Below are 15,943 nucleotides of genomic sequence, written 5' to 3'. Positions count from 1 at the left end.
GTAGCCAATTTTTTTATCAAAAAAGTAATTACATTCCTTCCCTAATCTATTTTATACATAATAACATTTCACTTATAATAGGATTTTATTATCAAAAATACTATTACTTGTATTATCTGTTTGTAATCAGATAAATTATTTCTGTAAAAAATGATAAAATTTAACTAATTTTTATTATAAAGAAATGTTAAAATACATTTACTTTTTACATAGTAATTTTTTAGACACAAAGCCCTTATCTTACTTTACTAAAACCTCTAATTTTTTAAAATATTTTTACAATATGATTATATAATAATATGATATAATAATAATAAAAAAACAATAAAAATAAAGATAATTTAAAAAATGGTATTAAAGTAAATGCATAAATAATATAAAAACAACATGATAAAAAGAATAATAAAAAAAATTATTATTTTATGTAAATTGCAATACTAATACAATACTAATACAATACTTTTGTAAATATATACAGTTAACCCTTGTTATAATGAACACAGGTCGAAAAGTGAAAAATCAGGCATCAATCAGGCACCAATCAGTCACCAATCAGGTACCTGATTGGTGACCGATAGTGCCTGATTAGCATTTTCGCCAAATACCGTCGCAATGACAGTTTACTCTTTTTGATCCAGTGATCAGAAAAGGATAAAATATAGCTCATTGGAATCGTCTCAACATGACGAATCTAATGGTAGTAAAATCTCATCTCTAGGATTAATAGTTAATAAAAAATTAAATAAAATATAAATGATACATTTTTATTTTTATATTTTACTTAATTTCTCATCAAGTATTAATTCTAGAAATGAGATTTTACTACCATTAGATTCGTCATGTTGAGACGATTCCAATGAGCTATATTTTATCCTTTTCTGATCACTGGATCAAAAGTTAGCAAACTGCCCTGATTGGCGACGATTTTTTGGCGAAAATGCCAATCAGGCACCAATCGTCATAATCAGGCACCAATCAGCTACCTGATTGGTAACCGATTGGTGCCTGATTTTTCACTTTTCGACCTGTGGAACCCTAGATTTCAAACCTCAACTTTGCTATAAAGCTATAGTGAAGATTTTAAGAGATTTGATTGGTTAATTTGTTATAGTAAGAGAAATTTATTATAGTTGCCTGAAAAATTCACTATATCAAGGATTCGCTATATCAAGATTTGACTATATATTATTTATAAAATATTGTAAAAATTAGAGTTCTAAATGAATCAGATCAGATCAGGTTAATTACCTGAAATTTTTTTCAAATCAGATCAGATCAGATTATATCAGGTTATCTATTTAATCTGACCTGAACTGAAACCTGAAAATTTTCAGGATTTTTATTAAAATATAAAAAAAAAAATAGTACAAAACATTTTTTTAAATTTTTTTATATTAAAATTGTATAAAAAGGTGAATTGCAATACCATAACTAACTTTTTTTATATAAAATCAATATAATATAGGTCAAAAAGTGAAAAATCAATTATCAATCAACCACCAATCAGTTACCAATCAGTTACCAATCAGTTATCTGATTGGTAACTGATTGGTGACTGATTGATGCCTGATTTTTCACTTTTTGACCTGTGTAAAAAAGTGAATTCTGATACTGCAATTCGCTTTTTATATATAAAATCAATATAAAAAGGTAAATTCTAATACTGCAATTCACATTTTATATATAAAATTAACATAAAAAAGTGAATTCTGATATCACAATTCACTTTTATTATATAAAATTGATATAAAAAAGTGAATCACAATTAGTGTTGTTAATCGGTGAGCCAATTCAAGTCGGTTGAATAAAAATAAATAAAATATGGTTGATTTTACCATCAGTTTGACTCCATCAGTCACCTAAGCTCAAGTCGAAACCGATGGTCATCGGACTGAAATTAGCCCACCAGTTCAAGTCAAACTAACGGCATCAACTTTGGAATCAGCTCACCGACTCAAGTAAAACCGATAGCTATCGACTTGAAATCGGCCTACCGATTTAACAACACTAATCACAATATCACAACTCACTTTTATTATATAAAATCAATATAAAAAGTGAATTATAATACTATTACTTATATATTATATTATATAAAATCATAGTTTCAGATCAATAGGTCATTCAGATTATATTGATGTTACAACCTGAACAAATGCTGAATTGCAATTGCTAAACCTGACCTGAAAAATTCAGGCCAATCTGTCAGGTACCTGAATTTGATTAACCTGTCTAGTAAAAAATAAAAATATATAAAATATATTATAATTTTGAAATAATATTATTTTATAATAATTTTTTTTATCTGTTCAATTTTTTTTAAAAATCACAGATTACAGATCAGTCACAAATAGTATTATAAAAATAATTATCATATAAGCATTATGTAATCTTTTTTAAAAAAAAATCAATAATGATTAGGGGACTTACACATATCACGTAATTATAGATTGCTATATAACTGACCCCCCCCTAGTGAGATTATACTATCACGTGATCATATTGTAATCAACATAATTATAGTAACTGTCACACAAGTGTCATCATATTTTATATAAAACTCAAAATTTTCTCATCGATCTAATTTTGACAATATTTCTTTATTCTCTTTTTTTTTTACTATTTAATATATGCCTTTTAAATTATGAGTCTCTCTTGACTGTTTTACCGCTATAATGAATATAATAGTCAAACAAAAGAATTTTTTACATTTTTATTAATAAATCTGATCAAATTAAAAAATTACATTGTTTTTTGCAACTGTACACATGTGATTCTGCGATTTTTTAACGTGACTCAATATTTAATACACGTAAAAATGATCTGATCGCGTTTTAAATCTCCCCTTTAATTTCTTTATCTGATCTTTTTAACATGCAGACTTTCCTAACTACACCGAAATATAACAAGTTTTACATTTATAAAACTCCCATAAATCAACACCAGAAATTCTGCAATGCTTTTGGATATTATTTTATGGTGAATGCAAAAAATCCTGTATACCCAAAACTTAGTTTATGTACAGAATGTACTAATGCATGGAAAGAAATTCGGCATAAATCTCAAGAAGAAATCGAAAATAAAATCCAGGAATATCTAACAACTCCAGTTCCAATTCAAGGTTTTTTGCAAACTTTTCATTCGCGACCAGATTCATCTCAAAGCTCAAAATCCACCAAGTCCCAAGTCTCTCAAAAGCCAATAGAAGAAACTATCATAGCTGATGTTAATCCACCTCCCAATGCTGTTGCGCAGAAGAAAGCTGCAGAAATTATTAATGCAACCAATATGAAACTTGCTGAGCTTCAACAAATTTACAATTCCACCAGTGATTATGAAATTCGGTGTAATTTAATGGAGCGTATGACAAATCTTAAAGAAATTTTGTGCAGTGAGAATAATAAGGTTAAGAAATTAAAGCATCAAGCAGGTTATCAACGTAAGAATAGAGAAAAAAAAGCAAAGCTTTTGCAAGAATGTCAAGAAGTAATACAGTATAGTTCACCTGGTTGTCCACCACTTTTGACTCAATATCCTGATTTACATGAACATTTACATGAATGTATTGAGTTCGGAGTTGCAGATAAAAAAAGAAGAAAGGAGGTTATTAAAGTTAGAACAATCCGTCACCTCCAAGAAGAACTCAAATCAAAGTATAACGAATACCTTTCTCGTACTACTTTTAGCAATTATCTGCTATCATCTCGATCAAATTCTATAGCTGCAAAGACTCATCACCACCCAGCTAATATTGCAGTTGCCTCCGTTTCTAGAGATGAAAAAAATTAACATCTTGATGAGCACTATTGTCTTGCTTCTGTAAAAAGTGCAAAAAAATTTGCAGCCTTATTTCTAACTCATTCTGTTATCATTTCTCAGGATGACAAAGTTAAAGTTCCTCTTGGTATCCCTGCAGTTGGGAGAACGTTCAAAACTATACAAAGCTTTCAAGAACCAGTTACACTACCTGATCATGATTTTCCGGTTGGAATGCAGCAAAAGCTTATTCCATCAGTATATTTACTCATTAATCCACATGACACAAATGATACTTTTTGTAATGGCCAACTTTCAATTTTCGTATATCCACAATACCAAGTTGGTACAAGTGCAGCCACTCATATGAATGATCTTAATTCGTTAACTCAAAACAGCCATTTTGATGAGATATTAAAAGTTGACGGCAAAATAAAACCTATTTGGATTTTTTTAGTTGATGGAGGTCCAGATGAAAATCCCCGCTATATGAAAAATATTTACCAATATTGTAAAATGTTCCACACCTTTGACCTTGATTATCTTTCTATTCAGACTCATGCACCAGGTCAATCGGCTTATAATCCTGTTGAGCGTAGTATGTCAACACTTTCTCAAAAATTGGCCAGTATAACATTACCTATTAACAAATTCAGTTCTCACCTCAATTCTCAAGGCCAAGTTGTTGATTCGGAGCTTACAATAAAAAATTTTCGTTATGCTGGTGAGGTTTTGTGTACTCTTTGGGAACGTGATCCTATCTTCGGGAAACTAGTCACCACGCAATATATTAATCACAAAAACACTCCATTCAATGATGTTATATTTCCTGGATCTGAAAAAGAAAGTAATAATGAATCAAACGTACCCTGGCGGTAGTTAGAAAATCACACCAAAATGTGTACATACTCACTTGATATCAAGAAATGCGAAGATCGCTCTTGTTGTTTACCTAACCGTCATGAGGAAGCAGCTATTCTTCTTACTGAAAATAATGGATTTCTCCCACCAGTAACGAAAGGAAAAGATGGGCATTTCTTAAATCCACTCCATATACTAGAGTATTGTGACAAGCTTAAAATACCCGGATATGATGCCCATTGTCCTTCTATTAGCTCAAGCACTTATAGTTGTCTTTGCTGTTCTGAATGTAATGTGTACTTTCCAATACTTTCCATTGTTGCTCAACATAAGAAAAACCAGCATCTAAAGCGACGAGGATGACCAGCCAAACAGAAAAAAGTATTTACAAATTCTGTTGACAATTTTTCGGTGCCTGCATGGGACGTACAAGTTTTAATTATAAATGACCGAAAGGTGCAATCGGAAGGTGAGTAAGGAGGTGGTTTTATACGAAGTGCGAAGTGGCTTTACTTTAGAAAATTATGTCTTAAAAAAGTGGTAAAAAATGTTTTTTTTAATAAAATTTTATTACGGCATGTTACACTACAGAAATAAAAAATGTATTTTGTGATACAAGTGATTTCCGTTAATTCCAGTTAAAATTACAATCACGAAACTAATTTTGGCCAAAGGCCATAAAGTATCACGTGATAGGTTAGATATTCGGGATACCCCCTCCTCCGATAATTACGTGATATGTGTACGTAACTCCCCTAATATTCTGATTCAGTAAAAATTAATATAAAAATTTTGGCCTATATATATTGTGCAAAAATTTCTATTAATATTTTTATGATTAATAAGAAAAATAGATATTTTTTATATATGATAAATTGAATAAATAATTTACAAATAATTGGGTTGATAAACCCACTTTGATAAATAAAGATGTTCACTTTATTGCTATAGTTAATATAACTATTATAGCTGAATTTTTTTCAAAAAATATTTTTTAGATTTGTCAAGTAAATTCTGATTAGCAAATATAGATTTTATATATATTATTAGTATCATATACTTATTAATTAAGAATCTAAAATTCCTAGATACTAGGATCAATCCCAAATTTTATCTATGATAAATTTTATATGGTTAATTTTTTTTAATTTATACTAATAATTATAAATAAATTCAATAATTATACAATATTATGAAACTAATATATACATTTTATTTTATTTTAATTAAATATATTATTAATTTTTATCCTCTAATTTAATTAATCTTTGGATTTTCTCTAGCAACTATACAATATGACCAATAACTTTTTTATCTGATTTCTATATTTTTATTTCAATATATTTCTTTTTTTAGAGTATTCATTAGATAATGAAAAAACCTAATTTTAAATTATAAATATTTTTCAGAATCAGTTAATTTGAGGTTACATATATCATGGACTACATTTTGACTCTTGAACTTTTTGCTTTAAAAAAAAAAAACTAGAATAGAGAAATATCGTTCAAAAAAATAATCATGTATAATAGTCTACGGTCATAAAATGGTATCATATACAAGTATAAATACAACTACCCCAGCCGTACTGGCAAAATTTTGCACACAGGGCCACATTACGGCGTTATGCACTAACACATGAAAATAAACAGTGATGAATATTGTGTGATGAATAAGGTTTTGCCTACTCAAAAAAAACTGTTTCTCAGATAAATATAAACAGTGAAACTCAGACTGGTTGGTACGATGTGATGAATAAAAGCGATCATGTGACTGTGCAAAAATTGCTGGTGCGACTGGACTAGTTATCATATACCCCCGCCCGCACCATGAAATTTATTTTAGCTCAATGTATTGCAAATAAAAAATGTTTGGGATGCTAAATGACAAAAGCAATGTAGTAAAATATTTTTCCCGTGGCGATTGGTAACAAATATGCATGTTAATACAGGATCATATGTGTAATAATTTTATTTTAATGTATGATAAAGATTTGGCTTTAATCCATAATGTTAAGGTTGCTTGTCTAAACCTCTTCAAAATCCTACGATTAGTTTCGTTAAAATTTTACTATAGATTTATTATAGTTTCGGCAGAGTTTTGGCAGTTTCGGCATTTATAATAAGTTTTGGCAGTTTCACCTTTCTCTAAAGTTTCGCCAGTTTTTTAATATAACTTTAATATAGTTTCGGCAAAATTTCGCTTTTCGGTGAAACGCCATCTTGCCTAAACCCTTAGGTTTCGGCAAGCAACCTTACATAATGTACACATAATTTTTTAATCATCAATCGATGATATGCATACATGTTTTATTCAATAATTAGATTAACTTCACTCTGGCTTGACAAATTTTAATCAAATTCATTACACACTATTCCTGTAGTCTAATCATTCTAACATTATATATACACGTGATGTTATTGAAATTCTAATTATTGAAATTTTCTGATGGGAATCTTTATCGGAGTAGTGATTGTGACTCTTTGATTAATAGATTTGGAAGACTTTACCTTGCGAGTTGTTTTTATAAGCTTTTGAAACATAATGCGTTGCATCTTCTATGCAAGAAATATTATTAGTATAAAATACCTGTAATAAATACTTAAGTTTCTGAAATACCTATTAAGAATGCAATGTACTTCAGTTGTTCATGGCATATATCATTTTACATAAATCACTCGTAACCATAGGGATAGGTACTTTGCAACATTCTCTAAGTTCGTAAATTCCTTCGTGATCCAATTGCATTACATAACATATCGCATTATGGGCTGTTGCAAAAAGATTTGTACCTCAAATATGGCGTTGATATAAAAAATTTTATTATATAAATTTTTTTTTTTTATTAAAATTTTACCAGTACATATTGGAAAAGATATGATATAAATATTAAATTAAATTATATGATTATTATCAGTATTACTATGAGCGTCAAATTTTTTATCAATTAATTGTATGCTTTTATTAAACTTACAATATTTCCTTAGCATTTTTAAATGCTCTTATTAAAGCCTAACAATAACTTTCAAAGTAATTTTTTTTTTAAATGCATCTAAAAATGTATTTCTAATGAATAAGAGGTTTAAATGGGAACCTGAATACACAACTTTACCATTTATAACTGACTAAACATCTTCAATAAATTGAAGTTCACAATGGTAATGAGAGGTAAAATTAATTTCTTAAAGAAGTTTCTATTTAAAAAAGTTGTATCATTTTTTAGTAAGAATATATCATAGGATATGTAAAAAAAGTTGCTCAGCTGTTTATTAAAATTCAAAATTTTCATACACAAAAGTTACAGAATAGTTTTATTAGGTTGCGAGATTGACTAAGAGCTTATACAGTATAAAGTATTGTCACTGTAACTGTTCCAGTCTAAAATAACACTCTAAACTGTACCCTCTCTATTATGTTCAACATTTCAGCAACCTACTTGCATAATATGATCTTCTGATAGTTCTTTTTTGTAGAGGTAGACCCTAAAAAATAGTTGTACACATCTATTTTTATCAATTTTTTATTAACATTTAATGGTATATTATTCCATTTTATGGAAGAACTATGTGTGGTAAGATAATAAAAATTTTAATGAAAAACGTTTGTTTGAAGATGGACTAATATATATATTTTTTTCAGCCCATCTTATTTTAATCATACGGTACATTTCTTAGTGTAAATCCTTTCCATTTTAAGTGAGGTACAAATCTTTTTGCAACGGCCCATACCTCCTAATAGGATATGGAAAAAAAATAAAAAAAAATAAATATACTTATAAAAGAGATTGAGATTAATATAGACGGATTTTACCATGCATATGAATCCTAAAGACTTTTGGATTCTCTAAGGACCCTGGAAAATACATATATAGGTCATAAATGATCTGCACAAAATTATGGGTATTTCGCTACCCTTAAAATTAGTTAAATTCGCCAAAAATTGAATTATTACATACAAATTTAGTATTAATTTGCCAAAACTAAATTATGACTTTATTTTTATATGTAAATAATTATGTAAAAAAAAAAAATTTTATTTATTATATTTATTTATTAAGATTTTATTTATTATTATTTTTAAGGAGTGCATTAAAGTATTTCTTTGCTTGCCCTTTAAGAATTAATGCTTCTTCACTAATAATAACATTTTTTAATATCAAATGATGAATAATATGTGAAGTTTTAGTATGAGAAAAAATTAAAAAATGATGATCCCGAATCTCTGAAAAAATTGCACCATTAACATGAAAGAAAATTTTCATAGATACATAAGAAAGAGATTTGAGATCTGAAACAGAAGTATCAGTATATGAATGCATCAAGGACTTTTGTTCATACATAGCAATGATTTGAGCAACACAAAATGTATTGTCAAATTTAGCTATCACGAAAGATCCAATTTATAACGGTAAAAAAGCAGAGTTATCAGCACGTGGATGATCTAAAAATAGAAAAAAATGTGAAAAAAATTCATCTTTAACAATTAATGATTTATAGATTAGTTTATCTTTTGTGTTATTATTAGTATTTTTACTTGACTTCCATCTATTTTCTCACGATTTAGTTAAAGTAGAATCATCATTTTTCGTTAAATATGAAACCAAATTACTGGCCATATTAACATCAAGTTTGTCTAAAGTATTATTTTCATTGTTTCTAAAAACAGTTTTTGTTCGTTCAAGATTTCTACTCGTATAAGCATCATGATTTTGACATAAATCCAAAAAGAAATCAACATTTAATTCATCATCCAATATATAATTACAGTTGAATTTAGGATCTATTTATAAATATAAAATACAAAATTAGCAATAAAATAATGAAGAATTAATTACTGTTATTATTTACTGTTTGGAAACCATGAAATGTCAGGTAAGTTTTCTACAAGTTCAACAATTACTTGACAATTATAATTTTTTTCCATCGGAAATGTAACTTGCGAATCATTAGAATTAATTTCTTTTTTTCGATTTATATTCATTTTAGATATTACGTGATTTATACATTGATTAGTTAACAAATTATCCATATTAAATTCGTCATTACTATCCATAATTCTAGGATTTGGATCATCATTCCAAAAATCATCAAGCTGTAAATCTGGAAATCTCTTATGAATATTAAAATAATAAGCATCATCTGGTACAGCTGTCATTTCCAAATATTTTGCTAGGTGAATAGCTCTCTCATAACCTATACTAATTGCATTATCAATTTCAATATCAAATGGCCAATACCATAAACATTCAAGATTATTGTTTGAAAAATTAATTTCTGCATATTCATTAAAATCATAACCTAGTAATAATGTAAGTTTCGTAATAAGTAAAAAATAAAATAATTTTTTTTTAGTTTAATTTATGCTTTTTGTCATTAATGTTTAAATTAATATGAACATATATATAATATCATGAAGATTATATTATTGATTGAATAAATGGTGATATATATTTAAAACCAACATATTCTGATAATAATAGGAAACCTTTTTGGTCAAAAAAAGATAAATCATTAAAATAATCACAGAATATATATTAATCATAATATTTACCTTCACGTATGATTTTTTCCTTTCTAAATAGTAAATTATCTGATTGAACAGACCTAAGATATTGGTTAATTTTCGGAACCATTTGAAGAATTTCCAAATAATTGAAATCAAAACGAAATTATCGAGAAATTCCAAAAATATGTTCACAAGATTCATTGCCATGCTTCCATGGTAATAAAGGTATATTTTTATAGTAATCTCTGTGAATCTTAATTAAAAGAACCAAAGATTCAACTAAACTAATCATAATATTAAAAGTTTGCATTGCTAAAAAGTTTTTTGAAATAGATATATATGAAGGATAGTAAAGATCACTAAGAGTCTTGATATGATACTTCCACAAATGTAAAAAAAAATATGTGGTCATAGCCATTTCGATCCTCTCATTATGTGTAATGTTTCAATTAAGGTAACTATCGAGAAGCTCACCTAAAATAAATTAATATTAATTAATAAACCAAATTTCAAAATAAGTAATAAAAGATTTTGAAATTAACACATTATACATACCCATAACAAAGAGATATACAAATAATTCTCAAAATTCAGATGATAATCCTTTTTCTCCATCTAATACTTGTGCCAAATTTTTTGAGCAAAATACTCTATACGCAGCATTATCATTCTGATGGTCCAATTTTATTACATCTCGCTTATACATAATGCTATTTTCTTGAAAAGATAACGTTAACAGCTGATCAAATTAAACTGTAGAATTACCAAATGTAAGTAAACAAGCACCAGATATGGCCGCATTTCTTGCTGGTTTTTTCCCATGTTTAGGATCTTGAATATGAACTATACCAACTTTAGGAAATACAGGACAGTTGAAATTGATTCCATATTGGGAATTTCGATGTTGAACACGATTTCTTATTTTAATTGATTATAGTAAATTTTGTGTCTGAAATTCAGCAGCAGCACCATCTGATCTGATAGAAATTATAGGTAATTCAAAATCTGCTGCAATATCAATAAGTTTCTCATAAAGTGCTAAAATTTTTTTAGCACTGTCATTTCCAGTTGGAATTAATGCCACAATTACAGGTGGAAACTTCAGAAGAGGTATCTAATAATTTTAAATCAATTAAATTTAATAATAGTAATTAAAATTTGATCAATTCTTTTAATAAATTTACCTGAAAAACATAAATTCTAACATATTTTGCAATCGCATTTCTTTGCTTGATATCAGAAATCTTTTTATATATATCATTATAGGTTTCAATTTTGCAATCATTTTGGTCTAGAGTTGATTCAACAATATAACCTAAATTTGTTGAATATTGCAACCTGGACTTTAAAATTGTACAATCTGTCATGACTACAACAGGACCTTTATAGTGTAATGAATCTAAGAGCCTTTTAAATCGAGCAACATTCTCATAACAAAGGTCGGGATTGTTAATAGTATCTTTAGAAATACTTCTATGATACCTATATACATATAAAAAATTATGCTTTATTATATATATAATCATGCTAATTAGATAATTTTTAATTGTATTATCATTACCTTATTGTACAAATTATCATTAAGGTTGCTTGTCTAAACCTCTTCAAAATCCTACGATTAGTTTCGTCAAATTTTTACTATAGATTTATTATAGTTTCGGCAGAGTTTTGGCAGTTTTGGCATTTATAATAAGTTTTGGCAGTTTCACTTTTCTCCAAAGTTTTGCCAGTTTTTTAATATAACTTTAATATAGTTTCAGCAGAATTTCGCTTTTTGGCGAAACGCCATCTTACCTAAACTCCTAGGTTTTGGCAAGCAACCTTAATTGTCATACTAGCTAAATTCTGACAGAACAAATCTAATGCTTTTAAACTAATACTTCCCAACACTATAAGAAAATTTAAAAATTCAGTTGAATATTTGAGATTTCGTAAGCCTTTTCCTTGTTCTTCACGTTCTGCAGCTTGTAACATAATATAGCAAAGTTCTTTAAATACTGGTTTTTGGTCAAATGCACCTTGAACAGCTTTATTAGCAAGTTTCATCCAAAATCTTACAGATGAATCCTCAGTATCAAGAAATTCATTTAATTGTTTAATATGACCATTTTTTAGATATGTTAATAACGGATTATTTTCATAATAAAATTTCGGTGTAAATTTAGTATTTTTGGATCGGGAACAGCACAATGCAAACAATTCAAAAAAGTTGAATTAAAATAAATATGGGAACATGGTGAATAGGGTTGCCCATAAGTTTTTTTCTCACAATTAACTGATCGAATGCACATTTCTAAATTAAACGTCAGTATTAATAAATTAATAAATGATCATTATACGTTAACTAATTTTTCTTACCAAGACGATCAATAGACCATTCTGATTCAACGATCATTTGCTGATTAAAATCAGTTATTTCTTTCTTATTGAGCTTTTTAGAATTAAATGGTAGTTTATTTAAAAACTTATTTGAAAACATTTCTTTTCCAATTACTTCTCATCGTCGTGCACCTCCATATGTAGCTGGTGTTTGATTAATATAAGTAACAATTTGTTCAGAATGAAGTCCAGGACATAGTTTATTTGAAAATGATGGCGGTGGTGGCGGTGATGAATCTTCTAAGTCTTCTCTTACTTTTTTAGGATTAGGTAAGATAGGAAACAAATCAGGTAAACCAAGTTGTCGTTTTTAGTTATTTATTTTACATCTTGAGTTTCTAGAATGTTCGTTAAGCCTTTTTTCATCATAATCGTTATCAAGAATAACCTTTTGTCTACATTTGCAAAATACTTCACGTTTATTAATAATAGCTGCACAAAATTTATTATCACTTAAGCGAGTTCGAGTATGCTTCCACTTCAACATTATAAAAGTAAAGTTTTAAAAGTTTTTGTAAAAAAAACACGTATTTAGTTTCAAAATATATACTTCTGATTGTGAGAAAGGGTGAAAAAAAATACCAAAACAGGATAAATTTGCTAAAACAAATAATATGACTATGAAAAAATCCATTCAATTCGCCAAAACGTATAATATGACTATGAGAAAATTCATATAATTCGCCAAAACTAAAAATTATGACTACCCCTTAAATTATGAATTTGCCAAAACTTAAATTTGGACATTAAATTAAATTTGAGTTAATTCGCTAAAACTTAAATGTGACCTGTATATGTATTTTTCGGGATCCTGCGTGATCTGTATATGGTGTTAAATTCTTAAAAAAAAAATTATTTTTTATTTATTTCACAAAGATCAATAAAAAATGTGAAAATCAAGGATAAGATCAAGAGTAATCACATCCTAAAGATAAAAAACATAAAGATTAATAAAAAACGTGAAAATTGAAGATAAGATCAAAGGGTAATCACATCCCAAAGATAAAGAACACAAAGATCAATAAAAAACGTGAAAATTGAGGATAAGATTAAAGGGTAACCACATCCCAAAGATAAAGAACACAAAGATCAATAAAAAACACGAAAATTGAGGATAAGATCAAAGGTAATCACATCCCAAAGATAAAGAATATAAAGATCAATAAAAAATGCGAAAATCAAGGATAAGATCAAAGGGTAATCACATCCTATACATGAAGTTAAAATTAAAGCCCAAAAGTAGAAATATTTCAACTTGGGAAGGTCAAAAGTCGAAATTAAAGTCGAAATGGTCGAAATTACATCATAGTTATGTGATTTTTATAATTATAATTTAATATAAAATTTTAAACGTGAATAACTCCGTCAATATTGATGTTACAAATATGAAATACATATCATTGGAATCCTCTCGATGAGCTGAATCCAACCGCATAAAGATCATAAATATCGAATCGCTGGATGCAGAGATCGTTAACTTTGAATTTTAAAATTATTATTTACTATAAAAATTATAAGACTATTTAATACCAAATTTTAAACGTGAATAACTCCGTCAATATTGATGCTACAAATATGAAATACATATCATTGGAATCCTCTCGATGAGCCGAATCTAACCGTGTAAAGATCATAAAAATCGAATCACTGGATGCGGAGTTCGTTAACTTTGAATTTAATATTATTGTTTACTATAAAATCATATGACTATGACGTAATTTTGACTATTTTGACCATTTCAACTTTTGGAGGGGCTCAAGTCAAAATCATTTCGACCATTTTGACCATTTCGACTTTTGGAGGGGCTCAAGTCGAAATCATTTTGACCATTTTGACCATTTCAGAGGTCAAAATTAACCAATTTTGGTTTCATGTATATCACATTCCAAAGATAAAGAACACAAAGATCCATAAAAATGCAAAAATCAAAGATCAGATCAGAAATGTTAGTAGTGTTCTTAAATCAAAAAAAAAACCAAAAAAGAAACAAAAAAACAAATGCAAATACTCACTTCAAAGCCAAAATCTGGAGTCCAAGTCCGTCCCTAAAGAAAAAGAAAGAAAAGGAATATTAGTAGTGTTCCAAATCAAAAAAGAAAAAGAAACAACAAACAACACAAATACTCACTCCAAAACTAAAATCTTGAGTCCAGTAATATTCAAGTTCATTTCTAAAGAAAAGAAAGGAAAAGGAATATTAGTAATGTTCCTAAATCAAAAAAAAATAAAACAAATAAAAAACAATTGCAAATACTCGCTCAAAGCCAAAATCTGGTGTTTGGTAATATCTAAGTTCATTCCTAAAGAAAAAGAAAGGAAAAGGAACGTTGGTAGTGTTTCCAAATTAAAAAAATAAATAAATAAAAAATAACGCGAATACTTACTTTAAGCCGAAAGCTGAAGTCCAAGTTCGTTTCTAAAGAAAAAAAACCAAAAGTTGCGCCATACAAAATCACAGCGCAGTGCAAACTTTTTAAATTTTAAATTTATATAATTTATATATGGTGTTGATCACCACTGGTGATCTTTTATAGTAAAACCCTTAGGATATTTCAAGATCCTTTTCTTGGTAAGTCAGTACTTTCTTGCAGGATGACGCTATGGGATTCTTTTTTTTTGTAGGTCAGTTCAGTAGGTTCAGTTCGATGTTCTTTTCGCTCTGAGATTCTTTCTTTTTTTGTAGGTCAGTGTTCAGCATTCTTCTATAGAGTTTTTCTTTTTTGTAGGTCAGTTCAGTATTCTCTTTCTTATAGGATGATGCTCTGGGATTCTCTTTCTTGTAGGACAATGCCTTTAGGATTTTTCTCTTTTTTTGTAGGTCAGTATTCGGTATTCTTCTATTGGATTCGTAGGTTAAGTCATTTTCTCTTTCTTTTAATTTTCCATTCGTTAGAGGATTCTAATCTCTTTCATTTTTTTTTCTTTAAATTAGTCCTCTTTTCAGCATCAGATTCTGAATAGGTCTATAAAGCCCTCTTCCTTTCATTTTCCTTTAATTAGAGATTGCTAACCTCTTTCATTTTTTTTCATTAGATCGGTCCTCTTTTCAGCATCAGATTCCAGGTAGGTTTCTAAAGCCCTCTTTCTTTCGCTTTCCTTTAGTTAGAGGTTGCTAACCTCTTTCATTTTTTTCTTTAGATCGGTCCTCTTTTTAGCATCTGATTCTGGGTAGGTCTCTAAAGCCCTCTTTCTTTCGTTTACTTTTAGTTAGAGGTTGCTAACCTTTTTCATTTTTTTTTCTTTAGATCAGTCCTCTTTTTGGTATCAGATTCCGAGTAGGTCTATAAAGCCCTCTTTTTTTCATTTTCCTTTAGTTAGAGGTTGCTAACTCTTTTTTTCTTTGTTTTTTTTTCTTTAGATCGGTCCTCTTTTCAGCATCAGATTCCAGGTAGGTCTCTAAAATCCTCTTTCTTTCATTTTCTTTAGTTAGAGGTTGCTAACCTCT

The 15,943-nt window shown here is 28.2% G+C and overlaps 3 protein-coding genes across 3 annotated transcripts; all 3 read right to left on the bottom strand.

Moving 5' to 3' along the window:
- Positions 1 to 9,166: 9,166 nt before the first annotated feature.
- On the bottom strand, positions 9,167 to 9,768 carry OCT59_014580 (uncharacterized protein; the record flags this gene model as incomplete). The annotated part of the gene is made up of 2 exons (XM_066150118.1): positions 9,167 to 9,393; positions 9,462 to 9,768. The coding sequence occupies 2 exons, from the start codon at positions 9,766 to 9,768 to the stop codon at positions 9,167 to 9,169; spliced, it is 534 nt and encodes a 177-aa protein (XP_066002319.1).
- A 1,282-nt stretch (positions 9,769 to 11,050) lies between these two features.
- Positions 11,051 to 11,486, bottom strand: OCT59_014579 (uncharacterized protein; the record flags this gene model as incomplete). Its single annotated transcript, XM_066150117.1, has 2 exons — positions 11,051 to 11,233; positions 11,304 to 11,486. 2 exons carry the CDS (start codon positions 11,484 to 11,486, stop codon positions 11,051 to 11,053), a joined length of 366 nt encoding a protein of 121 aa, XP_066002318.1.
- Positions 11,487 to 12,616: 1,130 nt separating this feature from the next.
- Positions 12,617 to 12,985, bottom strand: OCT59_014578 (uncharacterized protein; the record flags this gene model as incomplete). Its single annotated transcript, XM_066150115.1, has 2 exons — positions 12,617 to 12,753; positions 12,826 to 12,985. 2 exons carry the CDS (start codon positions 12,983 to 12,985, stop codon positions 12,617 to 12,619), a joined length of 297 nt encoding a protein of 98 aa, XP_066002317.1.
- Positions 12,986 to 15,943: the final 2,958 nt, after the last annotated feature.

This window comes from Rhizophagus irregularis, chromosome 22 (genome assembly GCF_026210795.1).
Source record: "Rhizophagus irregularis chromosome 22, complete sequence".
In the NCBI taxonomy this organism is placed as follows: Eukaryota; Fungi; Glomeromycota; class Glomeromycetes; order Glomerales; family Glomeraceae; genus Rhizophagus; species Rhizophagus irregularis.
The sequence above is the reverse complement of the archived record's forward strand: the minus strand, read 5'-3'. Positions and strand labels throughout refer to the sequence as shown.